The 17,138-nt window shown below is 36.8% G+C and overlaps 1 protein-coding gene across 1 annotated transcript in view; it reads left to right on the forward strand.

Moving 5' to 3' along the window:
• LOC306885593 (potassium voltage-gated channel subfamily KQT member 4-like) overlaps positions 1 to 12,725 on the forward strand; it is a gene marked incomplete at both ends in the record, with an annotated part of 41,949 nt that extends 29,224 nt beyond the window's left edge. Inside the window, 11 exons of the mRNA XM_079442238.1 lie at positions 91 to 216; positions 1,023 to 1,133; positions 1,223 to 1,318; positions 1,465 to 1,553; positions 2,583 to 2,708; positions 4,786 to 4,842; positions 6,965 to 7,191; positions 7,761 to 7,860; positions 11,842 to 11,973; positions 12,090 to 12,228; positions 12,522 to 12,725. Of these exons, the coding sequence (XP_079298364.1) occupies positions 91 to 216; positions 1,023 to 1,133; positions 1,223 to 1,318; positions 1,465 to 1,553; positions 2,583 to 2,708; positions 4,786 to 4,842; positions 6,965 to 7,191; positions 7,761 to 7,860; positions 11,842 to 11,973; positions 12,090 to 12,228; positions 12,522 to 12,725 (1,407 nt within the window). The remainder of the gene's footprint in view (positions 1 to 90; positions 217 to 1,022; positions 1,134 to 1,222; positions 1,319 to 1,464; positions 1,554 to 2,582; positions 2,709 to 4,785; positions 4,843 to 6,964; positions 7,192 to 7,760; positions 7,861 to 11,841; positions 11,974 to 12,089; positions 12,229 to 12,521) is intronic.
• Between the last annotated feature and the right edge of the window lie 4,413 nt (positions 12,726 to 17,138).

Genomic DNA, 17,138 nt, shown 5'->3' on the forward strand with positions numbered 1-17,138 from the left:
GTTCTCAAATTAAGTGTTATAAAATCTTCTGAAATAATCTTTTCATAGTCCTCCATTGTCCACTTTTTGTTTTTTTCCTCTCTGGTTCAGGAGCTGATCACAGCCTGGTACATTGGCTTCCTGGTATTGATCTTTGCCTCTTTCTTGGTCTATTTGGCTGAGAAAGAGGATAACCCAGAGTTTTCCACTTATGCTGACTCCCTCTGGTGGGGAACAGTAAGTACTGCCCTCGACTGAACTAATGACCCGTGTCGCTGCTGTCAGACTTGTACTTTCAGTCAGTTCCCTGGCTCAGAATAGCTTTATGGGAATTGATGTTGCAGCTATTTTGTACGATTTCTACTGGGATTATAATTCTGCCTCTAATAGACTGATTGCTGAATAATGCCCTGAGTCTGCTGAGTTAGAAACGATTTTTAGAAGCATCATGCCTACATACACACAGTGGGCCTCAAGTCAGGGGTATTATAGTTTTCAATTTTTGTATTCATATTTAAATTTTCATATCTTTCAGGAATGTAAACTTCATATTTTTTGTGTTTTTTTGCATTAAAGTTAATGCGTTAAATGTTTTTAATGGTTCATGGTCAAAGTTCGAATGTTATTGCTGTGAAGTAGAATTTTCATGTTCAATGCAGTTAGGTCTTAAAGGTTTTATAATCTAATAAAAAGCTGTACAAAAGCTGTCTTTCTATTATATTTTAGTTAGTTTTGGAGTCATTCGTTTGAAATGTATTTTTATTATTTAAGTTTTATTCATTTTTATTCATATTAGTTTTATTTTAGTTGATAAAATATTTAGCATTTTAGTTTTTTTGTTATTGCCACTGCCTTAAGCTTTTCTTTTCAGTAAATAAGTTCATTTTTACATAGATTTTGCATTTTGTTCATTTTCCTGACCTTGCAATGCACTTCAAACTGATTAACCATTGACATGATTTGTCATTTAGAAATTTTGAAATTAGGTGGAAAAAGCATTATTTGTATTTTATGTTATTTATACCTCCACTGTTTTTACCCAGATCACCCTCACTACGATCGGCTACGGTGACAAGACGCCACACACCTGGCAAGGTCGGCTTTTAGCGGCTTGCTTTGCCCTGCTGGGAGTGTCCTTCTTTGCCCTGCCGGCTGTAAGTACTGCCATCGATTTTTTTGGCCAGTGACATTTCTTTTCCCACCGATCCCAAATGGTCTAATAGTCCCCTGTCCTTTCTTTAAGGGCATCCTGGGTTCAGGTTTTGCTCTGAAAGTGCAGGAGCAGCACCGGCAGAAACACTTTGAGAAGAGGAGGACTCCCGCTGCCAACCTCATACAGGTAACTGCTCAGTCAGCACGACACCTGGCGTGAATACAATCGTGATTTCTATTTCCACGTCCAAATACGTGTATGTTGTGTGTCTTGTGTACTTGTACCTCTGTGTGTGTCATCTTGTGCCGTGCTGTATCGTGTTGTCTCCCCAGGCTGCATGGCGTCTCTACTCTACAGATGCTCAGCACTCATATCTCACAGCCACCTGGTATTTCTATGACAGTATGCTGCCGTCCTTCAGGTAAGTATGGCCTGTAACGGAGCCCTCTGCGGAGATGCTTATCTGTGCCGAGCAAGTTGAACTGGCCTTGTGTGTAACTGATATGACTGACAGATGGCTTTGCCGTTTCGAGGTCATGATTTCAAAATGAAGGGGTTCAAAATATCCCAAAAAGCATTAGTCAACTGATTTATAATCGAGTTTCTGAGAAAACAATATTTTATTCATGATAAACACACAGTCAATGAATCCTCCCTGCACACGCACACAGTGTTATTATGAAATCCCTTTCACTTTAATTAAAAGTGGTACTTTGACCCAGAAATCATGATTTAATTGATAGTTTTGCAGTTCCTTTTATCGTTTTGCTTTATTCATCAGCCACATTAATTTTTGCATGCACTGAAAGCAAAGATTATGACATGAGTCTTCATGAGTTACGTGAGATTTCATTTTGGTCCCAGTTAATGTGGGAGGAAAAATGTGGAGAAATAGAAATTGTAACCAGAACCTGAAAACAGTCCTTATATCTTAATTTGTTTTAGAGGTGTATACGTATTTGTAGACATAACACCAATTAAACAATAAGAAGTAATTTTACAGTGCATAAAGATCCTATGTAAAATATTTTTGAAACTCAATTTTTTGGTTTAATAATTGGTATTCAACATATGATTTAATTCATTTAATAAAGCATCTCAGCGTTCCACATTTTTTGGATTGTTCATAATATATTTCTATTTTTCCCTTAATGATATGTATCCCACATGCATTCTTCTTTGTATGAATTAATCTGACTAATTGCCATTCGTTTAAAATGACAGGGAAGTTTGTATTTCTGTTTAATATTGCTTAGACGTAAAATCTAAATATTTTTTAAACTGAATTGTCCCTGTCTTTTTAAAGTGTTTTAATGGTTAATTTGCCATTTTGATTTTAGTCTTTTGTTTGTTTGGCTTCTGTTTTCTTTTCTTTTCTTTTTTCTTTTTCTTTGTTTTGTTTTGTTTCTTTATCATGTTTTATTATTTTTATTTTTTGCTTGTGGGTCAGAGAACTGACATTACTGTTCAGTCACCTCCAACGGCAGCGTAGCACCAAGAAGGTTCTTCACAACTCCTACCACACCTTGCTGTCGGGGCTCCGGCCGTATAGCTCTCCCTACCTGTCTGGGGACAGGTACGACACTGTCCAGTTTAACTCTCTTCTTAGAGGACACTAACTCTTCCCTGCAATTTACAGTAATACAGTTAAATTCACATACTAGCATACCATAGTGTAGTCTCAGGTCATTACTTAAAGCATTTGTCAGTATGTAAGTTGTTTACAGGAAGTTCAACACCTGACACTCCAATAAGCTGCAGTTAATGCTGCTGCAGTAGTTATACTTGTTGTGTTTTCTGTGTGCTTTTCTGTGTTTGCTTGTCTTGTTTTTTTGTGCTGATACTAATACACATCTATACTGGCACATTGAAAGATTGATCAGATATGTGATTAAGTTGTACTCTTTGATTTATGGTAGATTGTTTTGAATTTTGAGGGTAAAAAAAGTTAAATAGTAGTTAAATATAACTGAAAATCTTCATGGTTGATCACATATTTGATGCTGGTCTTTGGTACAATGGCCTTTGTGTGCATGTGTGTGTGTGTGTGTGTGTGTTAATGCCTGCACACATTTTTGTGCGAGCATTATCTCTTTACCCTTTGACCTTTCAGTGTGTCTCACAACCCATCTTCATACCCCTTCGTTCAACTTCTCCATTCTCCTCCTCTCCTCCTCATCTCTCTGCCATCACTCCATCCATTCACGATTTCAGGAGGACAGACATTCCATGCAGGTTTGTGGTAGGCTTTTGAGAGGACTGTATTTCACCCAATGGGAAGTGTTGGCCGTGCTGTGTTTACAGTTTGAGGTGCTTTTTGTTTAGAGTGACGATGATACAAATTAACCGGGTCTTAGATGCAACCATGGTTCGGCTACATTCAGATGCATTGGAATCTAATTGAATAACCTCACATGCCAGTATCTGCATGCCACCTCATCCCTGCCTGCCCCTACTTTCTCACTCTACTTTTCCTGAATTACCTTTCACCCCTATAAGTTGCACATGTTGTAGCTCTTTCAACTGATCCTGGGGCAGTTTTTCATTTCAGTGCAAAAAAAAAAGCAGAGATATGCTGAAAGGCTGCAAGTGCTGATCCTGAATCCTGAATGTGTGTGAATGTGACCCTTTCTCAAGAAACACTTATTACTGAGTTACACTTTGTTTTGAAGTGCACGTTATTGCCCACAACTAGTAGTGAGCTTGATGTTTCTCCAAACCGGTGTTATTTTCATTCATCTGTGGAACACGGAAAAAGATATTAAGCAATATTTACAATAAGAGTAAATGGGGGCTGGAGCTGTCAATAAAACAAAGTCAAAGCACTATAACACTGGTTCATACAACTTATGTGCTATATTCCAAGTCTTCTGAAGCTGTACAATATATTTTAGAAATAGACTAAAATGTAAGTCATTATGAGATTCGAATACATCGATGAAATGAAATTTTTAAGAAGGTAGCATCTTAAATTTTGGCCTCTTCCTCACACAAAGGCTACTTTATGCTATTTTTTTAATGATGTGTTTTGTCATTTTTAGAGCTTGACCACACAGCCCTGTCGAAAAAGACAGCATATGCTGGTTAGGTATGTTTTGAACCATTGCTGCCGATTTGAACTGGTTTAAGCTGGTCTTTAGCTGGTCATAAGCTGGTCCTGAACAGGAGCTAGTTACTTAGGACCAGCTTAGGACAAGCACATGACCAGCTAAGGACCAACTTAAACCAACCCAAACCAGCAGGCATATTTCAAAAGATACCTAAGCAGCATATGCTTTTTTTTTTTTCAACAGGGAGTCCACATTGTCCGCAAGGACATTTATCAAAACATCTCCTTTTGTGTTCCACAGAAGAAAGAAAGTCATACTAGTTATGAATTTAAGAGGAATTAGCATTTTTAGGTGAACTATTCATTTCAATTTAAAATCTGAATTTAAGTTTTTGTTAAGCTACGCTAACAGAGAGAGATAAATCCATTTGCGCTTACAAGTTGTACTTGCATAGTACTTGCATATGAAATTTAAATGTTTGCCTGCAATCTCTTGCAAATGCAGTGCACACTAAAAACAATTGTAACACGTGTGTCCTGGCATAGCCAACTAACCCTCACGACCCCTCACAAATCCCTCCCTCTGCCTTGTGTGTCTCTTCAGTCAGCTCGTATCTAAAAAGAGGGGTTTCTTCTGGATTCATACTGGCAGTAAGCAGAGGTATCCATGTGTGATGTGCCTGTGCACACTGGGCACGATCCGTCCCACCCCTGATACCTGAAACTATCTGAGACTTACTGATCCATTGCAGCTCGACCCATTCTGGGAGATTCGTAATGCCTTGTTCGTAATGTGAAGAGAAATTAATCGTGACTGGATTACATTCCTCGTAAACTGTGAAAGACAAAGGCTGCACTAGCTCAATAATCTCAGTAATCTGCTCTGTGAGAGGCTGACCAGAGAACAGAGTACTCTATATCTCTGCTCAATGCACACAGATGAGGCCTGCATGTGCTCACAGGGCAAAGATAAACTATGCCGTCGGGTGTAATTAAAAACCTGAATAACTTTTCTTCATGGTTTATTTCAATATGCATGCCACTTTTACTTAATGAGGCTAAATCACTAATGGCATGTTGTAGCATTTGGATGCAGGAATATAAAAAATTCTTCAGAGCTGTCAGAGCTGTTAAAGATCTTGTAGGAGAGGTCTGCATGTACGAGTCATGCTTAGACTGAGATCTTTCTATATTTTAATGTGTTTAAGCATGTGTTTGTATGCTCAAAGAAGCCTAATCTTGTTTGTGGGTTGCTAAATTCTGCTCTTGTCAAAGTAAGTGCAGTGTGCATGAGGTTTGTGACCTCTATGTGCATGAGATTGAAACAATATTTGAATTCAAGGCTTTCACACTTGAAATAATTAACCCTGCGTTATTCTAAACCCGAGGTTATGTTGCTTCACGTTTCACACTGCTCATAATTTACCCGGGGTTAACAATTAATCATAGGTATTCATAAAATGAGGCTTCACACTGTACGTAAACCCTAGGATAATGTTCTTATTTGCTGTGTCAGTGTCATTTATTAAACAAACGCAGCACGTGACCTGTTTACATAAATGCTAGCATTGCATATCCTCAACAGGCAGATTGCTATATTTTTTTTATTTTCTGAATGCACCTTTTGGACTATAAAGGTAGGAATAAAACAGTCTCTTGTTTACTCCAGTTCATACGTTTTCCTTTACCATTTAGCCTAATATTTTCCTTTCAAACTTGGAGACGGCTCTTTATACAATATGTTCGTTACGGTCCAAAGCATATGAAAATGAGGCACGTAATTTAAGCATCTAGTCGGTTGCATCTAGTCACTGTGCATGTCTGCTAAACCTGCTCCAGAGCAGGGGTTCATATGGGTAAAAGCGGTGCTGACACGCTTCTAAATTTCAAATGTGAAACGTTAAAAGCGAGTTTAGAATGCAGGGGTTAAGCGCTGTGTGAAGAGCTGAAATTATGACAAGGACTGGAGAAAACCCTACTTTCTAGCATGTTTTCATCAATTCATTTTTTTTTTTTAAATGTCATTATTTTCAATAAATGGTTTCAGCTATAAATACCTACTTCAGCATGCTTGTGCTTGGTTCCATGGATTCAAAGATTTCTTTACCTTTGCTCCTTCTGATGGCATGCTACAGGTTAATACACTATCACCCCTCATTCAACTCAAGACATTAAGCTTAATATCTGCTATGCTTTTTTAACTTTTTAAATAATAATACAAATAAACATTTTCATGCGTTCTAAAATTTTGTTCAGTGGAGGAAGTAATAAGCTAGTGTGATACTAGATCCTTTTACTGAAAGTGATGCACTGCAAAAATCATTAATTTTGTCTTAAATATATGTTTGAAACAAACAAAAAAAAATTGTAAATGGAGTAAGAAAAAGGCAATATTAGAAAATTGATTTTGCAGTGTTTTCCAGTCAGCACAAGCTGTCCTGACAATATTTAAATGTTAGGATATTGTCTAAAATGTAGATAAATCTGGACTTCTTTTTCTTGCAAACCATGAAATTATGTGACGCTCACACAGGGCAACATAGCTTCGATTAGCCATTTTCCTTCTATGTGGTGTCACCGTTACCATGTAAATTAAACTAATCACCTGTTGATAGATCTGTCTGTTTTCTAACCCTTTTGTCTGTTTGTCTTCGTTGAAATGTATTCTTACATAAGCAAACATAGTCTCTGAATAAAATGTTTTACATTATGGAACATGTTGGAAAAAGATTAATTTCCTTGTTTGTAACCAAATCAGATCATTCCTCTAATTTTCTTGCCAGTGGGAAGATGGGCTTCCGTGACCGCATTAGGATGAACAATTCACGCTCCTCTCAGGCTATCCGGAGCAAGGCTTCTCCTTTACCCCCAGGTAATGTTCGGCGCTCCCCCAGCACTGAGAACATTCCTGAAGCCACCAGCCCCGGCAAGGTCCAGAAGAGCTGGAGCTTCAATGATCGGACTCGACTCCGTACCTCTCTCCGCCTAAAACCACGTCCCGCTGCAGATGGTAGCTATCTCTGGCCATATGTTTAACTTTATACAAATACATATTTATATACATAAACTACTGTTCAAAAGTTCAAGGTCGGAAAGATTTTCAGTGTTGTTTCAGAGTCTTTTATGCTCACCAAGACTGCATTTAATTGATCAAAAATACAGTAAAAACTGCAACATTGTAGAAATCTTATTGCAATTTAAAATAACCATTCAATTTTAATATATTTGAAAATGCAATTTATTCCTTTAATGGGAAAGTGAATTTTTAGCAGCCATTATTCTAGTCTTTAGTGTCACGAGATCCTATTGAGTTGGTTCTCAAAAAACATTTCTTAATATTATCAATGTTTAAAACAGTTGTATTTTTGTGGAAAACATGATACATTTTTTCAACATTCTTTAATTAATAGAATTAATAATTTATTTGGCAAATTATTTTGAAAACTTCTGAACAATTTAATGAATATTTGCTAAACAGAAAGGTTAATTATTATAATTTTTTTTTAAATCATACTGACCCCAAACTTTTAAACGGTAGTGTGCGTTATGCTCTTCTCATTACGGACTTATCTCTCATAGTGGAGGGAATCGGAGAGGAGCACACAGAGGACAAATCTTACTCTGATGTTGCCATGGAGGATGTGATACCAGCAGTGAAGACCCTAATTCGTGCTGTTAGGTGAGTCAGGGGTTGAAAACACCACCACAGAGCTCTACAGAGTCCTATAGTTCACTTCATGACCAAGTATTCTCAGATAATGTCACCATGCATGCCGTTCACTTTGAATGAACAGTTGGTCTTTTGCAAAAGGGACCTCAGTATAGAATCTGCTTCGTCAGCCATGACCTTTTCATGGTGCAATTACATCAGTTGACCATTATGGAGACAAAGCGGGGTTAGACTCATAGAGGGCATGGCAACCTTCAGTTGTAGTTCCTACTTCTTGCTTAAACGAGCAGAAAGTAATAGAAGATGTTCTAAAAAATTTGTCAAGTTCTTACTGAGAAGCGAGTGGCCCCTCTATGATTGTCAGTGCAGCAAGCTCTTAGTTCATTGAGTACAGGATGTTATGGGTGATTCTTCAGTTAGGGGGACATTGTTGTCCACATGGATGAATTTAAAGAAAAACAGCTTTTAAAGAACTGTCATTCTGTTTTAAAAATTTAAATAGCTTAGAGCAATTTTGTCTAATTTTTAAGGGTATTGAAATATTATATTTAGGCAGTGCAAATAGTAATGGATTCTATTTACACGATATGCTATTTACTCAAGTGCAAGTAACTATAGATTCTATTTACACTGTTAAAATAGCAGGATTTTCTGCTATTTATAGTTCTTGCAAATATTGGCAATTACCTGCACCTCAGTATTGTAGTACATTATAAAACAGTACACAGTAATAGTGTTAAGTATAAATTATCATTTTAATTCAAATTATTAAATGGATGCCACCTTATTGGAACAATAAATCCCTCCCTACACCTACCCTAACTCTACCCATTACTTTATTTTCAACTTTTTGATTACTTCCTTCATTTTTATTGAAAATAAATGCCTCTCCGGTGTGAAATGAGATTTGAAAGGGAGGGACAAAAAGTTTGGCTTAGTTTGATTTAAAAGTTTGATTAGTTTTGAACCCTGGTCGATCACATCAAAAAGAAGGTTCAGGCCGTTATCAGATCTTTATAACAGGACATGTGATAAATGTTTTAACAAAAAAAGAAACAGTTTAAAGTTTCATTTTTCAGGATTTCGAGGAGTCAAAAACATGCATATATTTGAAGGATCACCCATATGTAGAAATGCATAAATCTCATATTTTCACCATACTGCACCTGTGAATGTCACACTTTCTGAGAACAATCTCATCTTCTAGCCTTTCGTCCTGACCAGTATACCATGGGTGATTAGGTCGCATTGCCCAAACAGATTCTCAAAGCAGAGCTCCAGGTGTGTACATACTCACAGGTGCATCATTTCCTGTTATCTGGGCAAGAAGATTCCCTCGATAAGATTGATGTCCTTAAGAAATTTTAGCTTCACCACAGTGCTGAGGTTTCACTTTTGTGGAAGGCCCACAGTTTATCAGTGTTCTGCTGCACAAATGTGTACAGCATACTATTCAGGCTTAGGACAGAAGAATGTAGAATGCTCTAAAACCAGATTTCCCTCAAATAAACTTTGAGTTACTTTCTGCACAGTTTATAATGTAATAATTATTTAAAATTGAATATTTTATTTTATGCCATTTATTTTCCTGGTTTTGGGTGTGCTTGGATTGCCATAAATTAGGTCTGCTTGATCACACAAAAAAGATTTTCTATTCTCAAATAGTTCATTTAAAGATTACTGTGTGTTTGAATGTTATTTTGCATTTATCCCTACCTCTGAAAAAATTATGAAGGCTGATATTTGTTCATGCAGCTATTCTTAGAGACTCAATCTCAAATGCTTCTGTGGACTGGGGTATTCTAAAGCTGCCCATATAATGATATACACCCATACAGTGCATTGCCATCAAGTGAGCAAGTCAGCATTTTAAGGAAACCCTTGGAGGATGGAAATAAATGGGATTTCTTTTTTCCATTCCCTCTCTCCTTCTCTTTTTCCTTACCCTCTCTTTTATCCACACCTGAGACCCTCCCTGCAAAATATGCAGCTACCTGCAAAATTAAAAGACGAAAAAAATACATATACAGACAGCAAAAAGCCTAAACTCTAGAGTCATCAAGAAACTAGTTTGTTCTGTGGGGGAGGTTGACGTGTGCTGTGGACCAGCTGTGGATTCTTCTGAGATCCGACTGAAACTGCACCATCACCCAGACAGAGATGCACAGCTCAACATTTGCTGTTGCACACGCAAGCTGTTCCTGCGAAACAATGGCTCTTTAAAAAACATAGTCCTCCTCAGTATGTAGAATTAAACCGCACTAGAAGACTTCTGTCCAAGCTCGGTTTCCCCCCCTGCTGGTTGCTAATGAATCTGGAGGATGAGGAAGAACTGTTCTCCTGCATGTGTTCTGAGAACAGATACTCTCTGTAACTGAAGCTTATCCCAACATAAAATGCCTCTTTACTAAAGACAGGCTATCCTCTTTGCTTTGATGGATAACCACAGTGAATGAGATTAGAAAATCGCCGGAGTATGACAGTTAGAGTGGATCTATTTGCCCATGTTCTGTTTTCTGTTGAGCCAGCAGGGCTTGATAGTGCACTGTGACAACAATAAGAGGGATCAGTGCTGATTTAGATAGGGCTAACCTGTCTCTGACTAACAACTGGGAAAAACACTTTAGGAGAAAAATGAAGCACTGTGGTGGTCAAGGGCATCTCTGCTCATACTCGGGTGCATAGTACATTCTCAACTGCCTACAAACAGTCTCAAAGATTTACTGAATGATCAAAAGAGTGCTTCTTTTTTTCTTTTTTTTTTGTCCTGGAGAAAAAATGTGGTGTTCTTGAATCTCTTACACCACAGATGCCACTTTCCTGATGAATCGTATAGAGAAATCTTGGGTCATGACAATTTCCTCTCCTCACATCACAAAAACCCTAAATAAATAGAATATTAACCATCGGTCTATTATATTGGAAATATTTGGAATTTGTGTTTGATTGGTGTGTCAAGCTATTTATTGTAAATAAGCATTTTAGGAATATTTAGGTGACTTTTCAAAGAGTGTGTCTTTTACCAAAAAAAATTATAAAATGTATACATGTCGACTGCAGGGGGATATCGCAACTATTTTGGCTTTTGACCTTTAAGTGAGACACTGGAAAATTACTGTGAAATATGAGACTGTTAAAAAACATTCATTTTTGTTTTACATGTTGCCTACAAATTGGACAGTATGTATCAGACAGATAGGCAACACCCATTTTAAAATTGTATAATAAAACAGGAAATAAATTATGAAATAGGAAAATTAGTGTTCGTACAAAAAGAAGTTTGTTTTATTTTAAACCTGACATTTTAGGATGCCAAAATTTTAGGGGAGACAGTATATAAGAAAATTAGCTTAAATTGATTTGTGAAAAAGCATCATTTGAAAATAATAATAATAAATAACTGTACAATTGTCTTTTTTCCTTCATTTTCTAAATAATTGTCTTGATTGTCCTCTAGAGAGTACACACAATAAGGCATAAATCTGTATTTTAAGATTGTTGTTTATCTTATGATTCAAGATTCAAGATTTGTATTCGTCACATACACAATTATACACAATTATATAACCAGCAGTGAAATGTAGGTAACACTGTATGCTTCAAAAATGTATGCTTCAAACACTACAGTACAGTGACGTGGATTTTTTTCCCCCGGGTTCCTAGGAGGTTACATTAAACAATACACATGTACACGCTTTCCCTCTGTGTAAAGAGGGTATCATCGTCAGAATAATTACCAGCCGTGAGGTGGGGGATGCATTCTCTCTCTCTCTGTGCTGACTGTTTATGAGTCACTCATGTAATTGATAAGGCCTCTTTCTGTAATTAATCTTGTTACACTTATTAATCTTGTGACTCGTTTCACAGCTGTTTCCTTTTGTTTGCAGTATTCCTGTTTTATCTTCTCCTGTAATGCCATGGAGGCTTCTGCATCATTCTGCCTAGATTCCGGGTCATTCTAATGTGCTTCTCTGTCTCACGTGAATGTAGGATTCTTAAATTCCTGGTGGCCAAGAGGAAGTTTAAAGAAACCCTGCGGCCATATGATGTGAAAGATGTGATTGAGCAATATTCAGCTGGACACCTTGACATGCTGGGTAGAATCAAAAGCCTGCAGACAAGGTTTGATCAGAATAAATAAAATTCAGACTAGCCATCATTCCTACAATCAGCTTATACTCCTAACACAAAAGCATTTCTTAAGTCTCATTTAATTTTTTCGTTTGTTTGTTTTTAAGGGTGGATCAGATCATAGGGCGAGGTACCATTCCATCAGATAAAAAAGTTAGGCCTGAAAAAGGGGAGAAAACTCCTCCTGAACTGGAACAGATGGACGAATTAAGCATGATGGGACGTGTGATGAAAGTGGAGAAGCAGGTAAGCTATGAATATTATTATCTATCTATCTATCTATCTATCTATCTATAAGATATCTTTGGTGTTATATTTTAGTGTAAGTGTGCTTAGTTGTCACTTGTTATGGCAGTAATTCATCACCTGTAGTGTTTATAGTGCAGCTCATTGTGTTTCACATAATAGAGTTGTGGCTTTGAAAACTGCTGATATTCAATAATATTCCAAACTAATTTCCTGAACATTATCGGTTCATCATAAAATAACACTAGATCTTGATGTAGCTTGACTACAATCCGTTTTTTTCCCCTTCTCAGGTGCAGTCAATCGAAAACAAGCTGGACCTGCTCCTAAACTTCTACTCGCAGTGCCTGAAAAAGGGCTCGTCCCACTTGACCCTGTCGTCCCTGCTGGAACCTGACTTGACCTCGGACTACCACAGTCCCACCGATCAACGTGACCTATTCCCCTCCGCAAACACCCTTTATATCTCCAACTCAGACAGTGGCAACATGGAATGACCCCAGAGACACCTGGCAGCAGTCCCGCTCTGACTGTAGCATCAGGGCAACTCATCCAAAGGCTAAATACCTCCCTAAATTAACCTAGCACAGTTCCTCTAAACAACTGCTGTATCGTTGCATGGGTTCACCCTTTGCACAGTGGTTGGTGGCTTCTGGACAACCTTTCTAGACTTTGCCTTGCAAACTATGCCCTGATATTTCGCGATGTCCGGTTTTTATTTTAACATGCCTGTAGTAACAGTCTTTCTTCTTTTTACTTTATTTCAACTGATTCAGGAAAGTTTTAGAGAAATATTCTTACATGGATGAAGATATTATTGAGGTTTTGTTGAACATTTGGACTTCTTCCAGTGAAGTGGTCTTCAACCGTCACTTTTTATCAGTCTTCCAAAATATGTGGGGATGAATCTCTTGACTGCAACAAAACTGTCCCCTTTACATTTCATTGATGGCATTTCTTTCTAGAAGTCTCTGTGCCAATATCGTTTCTTGGTTTTGTTGAGTTTTTGATAACCAGTAGGCCCCCAGAGCAATTCTATTTTTCTCTCTGTCTTTTTTTCTAAGAAATCAGGGCATTGTGAACTGAATTTGAATTTTGGACTCTCCTTCTCGGCCATGGCCTTACACTTTAGCTTGATGCAATAGACTCCTTGTGCCACTAGAAGTCGCTGAGCTTCTAATGAATGTACTGCATCCAGTACTTTTCCTTTATTTATCACTGACATGTCCTTTGAGAAAACGGCATCACAGTTTGCTATAAAGAACAGCATGATAGACTGATGGACAGTATTTCCACCAAAGCATCATCTCCTGTCATTTTGATCTTGCATGGTTCCTCTTGCCACTTCAGGAAGGAAGGAACTTCAAAATGCGTGACCCTCAGGTTTCCTTCTCACATCTCTTTGGCTTAATGGGTCCCTCTCCTGCGATCGCACCCTGCCACTGCATCATCTCTCAGAAGCCCACCATGCAAAAAATAAGAAAATCAAATAAATAAATAAAAATATTCTTTGATGAAATAGCCAACATTAAAGTGCATGTTAATAGTTCAAATGGTTCAGGCAAATTTGTTTTAATTTTAATTTAATAGTGGGGTTAGTTATAGAGGCTGTTCATATGCCCTTCTCTCTGATCCTCAGCCTCTTTGCCTTGCAGCCCATCTCTTCATTCAGCATGTGCATCAGTCTAACTGCAAACAAACAAGAGGGTCAAATGTAGTCTACATCTTCTCCACAAATGAGGCTCTCAATTAGTTGAGATTTAAAGGGATATTTCACTTAAAAATGGTAATTTATATCCTTCCAACCCTGTATGATGGACTTTTTTTCACATATCTACTCTGTTAAAGGAATCAGTAAAAATATGGCACAAAATACTGTACTGTACTATATTTTTATTTTATACAAGTGTTTTACCCGTAGTTTGAATTTTGCACTACATTGCATTGTGTTTTAGAGTTAACGGAAATTACTGTAAAATTACTGGCCAATTACCAATACATTTTTCTTTTCTTTTTTTTTTTTCTTTTCTTTTCTTTTCTTTTCTTTTCTTTTCTTTTCTTTTCTTTTCTTTTCTTTTCTTTTCTTTATACAGCGTAGGGTTCTCCAAAAGCAGAAGTTTTCATAGTTGGAGAGAGGCTTCTATTTAATGGTGAATGGAAACAATAGAAACAATGGTTGTTTTAGTTTAGGAATGGTAGTTTTTCTGTCTTTCCAAAGCAGAAAAAAAATATTAATAGATTGATTACATTGGTCAGAAGAAGATTGCTAGAATTATAATAATAGCTGTGGAAATGTGTCATCACAGTCTGTGAAAATGGTCCATTTTCTTCCATCTGTGGAACACAAAAGATATTTTAGAAAATGTTGATGGGGTCCAAAACAGCATATCTGACTCTGTAGACCTTAATCAGGTTAGACACCATATTAAAGGGATAGTTCATCCAAAAATTAAAATTACCCCATGATTTACTCACCCTCAAGCTATCCTATATATGGCTTTGTTCTTTCAGACGAATGCAATCAGAGTTATATTAAAAAATGTCCTGTCTCTTCCAAGCTTCATAATGGCAGTGAATGGTGGTCGAGATTTTGAAGGCCACAAAAGTGCATCCATCCTTCATAAAAAAAGTCTCTAGCTTCTGCTAACTCTCGTACATGCGTTCAGGAGAGAGTTTCAGCGGATGACATAGGATATAGGTGAAGCATAAGCTTCGGTGAGAAGTGATGAATACAGAAGCACAGAGGAGAATGCAAAACAAAACACAGGTCACAAATTAGAAGTACAAAATGAGGATTTATATAGAAAAAATGTTGGAGGATTTTGATTTAAGCCAAGAGAAGACTGGTTTTCATTTGCTGTAAACTAAATTTCTCACAAGACTAGTATATTCTCACCGGAGCTTACTCTACACCTATATTACGCTTTATAAAGTTTTAAATATGGATATTTTTGTTACACAAATGCATTACTTTGCTTCAGAATGCCTTTATTAACCCCTACGGAGCTGTGAGGAGCACTTGTTATGATGGATGGATGCACTTTTTCCATTGCCATTATAAAGCTTGGAAGAGCCAGGACATTTTTTTAATATAACTCTGATTACGTTTGTCTTAAAGAAGAAAGTCATATCCATCAGAAAGTCAACACCTACGATGATATGAGGGTGAGAAAATTTTCGTTTTTTGGGTGAGCTATCTCTTTACATTTTGAATACAAGATTGTGAGGAACAGACTTGCAGTCTTTACAATGTTCCTAGATCATGACATTTTCACAATTTGCAACTTTCAAAACTTTGTTCTATGGTGTTTTTGTCTACTAAAAGTTTTTTTTTTCATAAAGACGTTTCGTCAGCTGAACAATCGGTATGTTGTTAAACAACAGTACAATCCATTGAACACACTGTACTTCTATCCCTCAAAAATGAAATACAGTGCTACCCTCACTAAGATCTATTAAAGCCATACACATTTGAAAGTATGAGTAAATGATGACAGAATTGTCATTTTTGGGTGAACTATCCCTTTAATTCTACTAGGTTTCACCAAGTTATGTTTCACCAGGTTATGACCTCACAGTGAATGCCTTGTTTTGCTACATTCATCATCCCTTAAAGATCAATAGGTCAGAGATCAATCCGGCATGAAGAAATACTTATCATACATTATTTTTCTTGTCCAATTATTCAAGAACAAAAAAGATTCTCATAGTGTCTCACACGTGACCTTAACCTAAGCCATGTACAGACTCGCCACTATATTTGAAGAATTGAGTAAACTGGGAGCACTGAGACTAATCCGAGTCATTGAGATGAGCATTGATGCATGATCTCAACATTAATATCTATGCATGCAATTATGGGACTGGTTCCAGCTTTATATGACATGCAGTTCAGGTAACAGACAGCATGGAGGGGATTGTAGGGAATACAGCACTCCTCTGCCTTACTGACATAGCGAGAGCACACTGACCATGTGTTTACGGTACAACGGTGGACCTACGAGATCATTTAGGCCACTTGTCATGGCATTCATTCATCATTCTAATGGACATAACTGGAGTACACAACTCAAGCAGAATTTTTCATATTTACTTTTCTCTTGCACCTTCACAGATTCCAATACATGCATTTTGAAAATCTCATTCTTCTTTCACCTCTTTTGTTTCTACTGGACTGTATTTGAAAACAAACACTTGTTTTCAGAAGTTCTTGATTCCTGAACACACACGCTCTAACTTTTCTGTCCCTTTAAACAGAACTCTGAACCTTCAGGCATTACGTAATACTTTTTTCCTCAGTGACATGATTGGTAACTGCTAATGTGAGAGGTAACTTGATCTATAATATGTATGTTTAACTCTGACATGATTGTAAAAAATTAATAAATCCAGATTTTGTTTATGAAAACAGGTGTAACAGATATGTAAGTAATTTGCAATTTAATGCTCTTCTGTATACATTTTTAGCTAGTGAGAGTAAAAATAATACCGTTAAAAATGTACTGTCAACAAGCACATCTCATGATCAGTTGAGTTAAACTGTATTTGTAAGAAATAAAGCTGTGGCAGTTATCAGCTGAACTGTAACCATATATTAATATAACTAAATGGTAAGAATAGTGTAGACTCATAGAAATTTAAAAAGAACAGCATTTATTAGAAATAGAATTGTTGTAATGTAGTCTTTACTGTCAATTTTTAATCAGTTTAATGCATCATTGCTGAATAAGTGATTTCTTTTTTTTTTTTAACTAACTTTTTAATTTACAAGCACAAAATGTAGACCAAATTATAACATTTGTGCGTAATTCAAATTTATAGAATGCTCTTCAGTGTATGGTGTAAGATAAATTATAATAATTATACAATTTAATGCAATCAAACCTAATGTTTTTCATGTAACGAAATCA

The sequence above is a fragment of the Barbus barbus genome, assembly GCF_936440315.1.
Source record: "Barbus barbus genome assembly, chromosome: 19".
Lineage (NCBI taxonomy): Eukaryota > Metazoa > Chordata > Actinopteri > Cypriniformes > Cyprinidae > Barbus > Barbus barbus.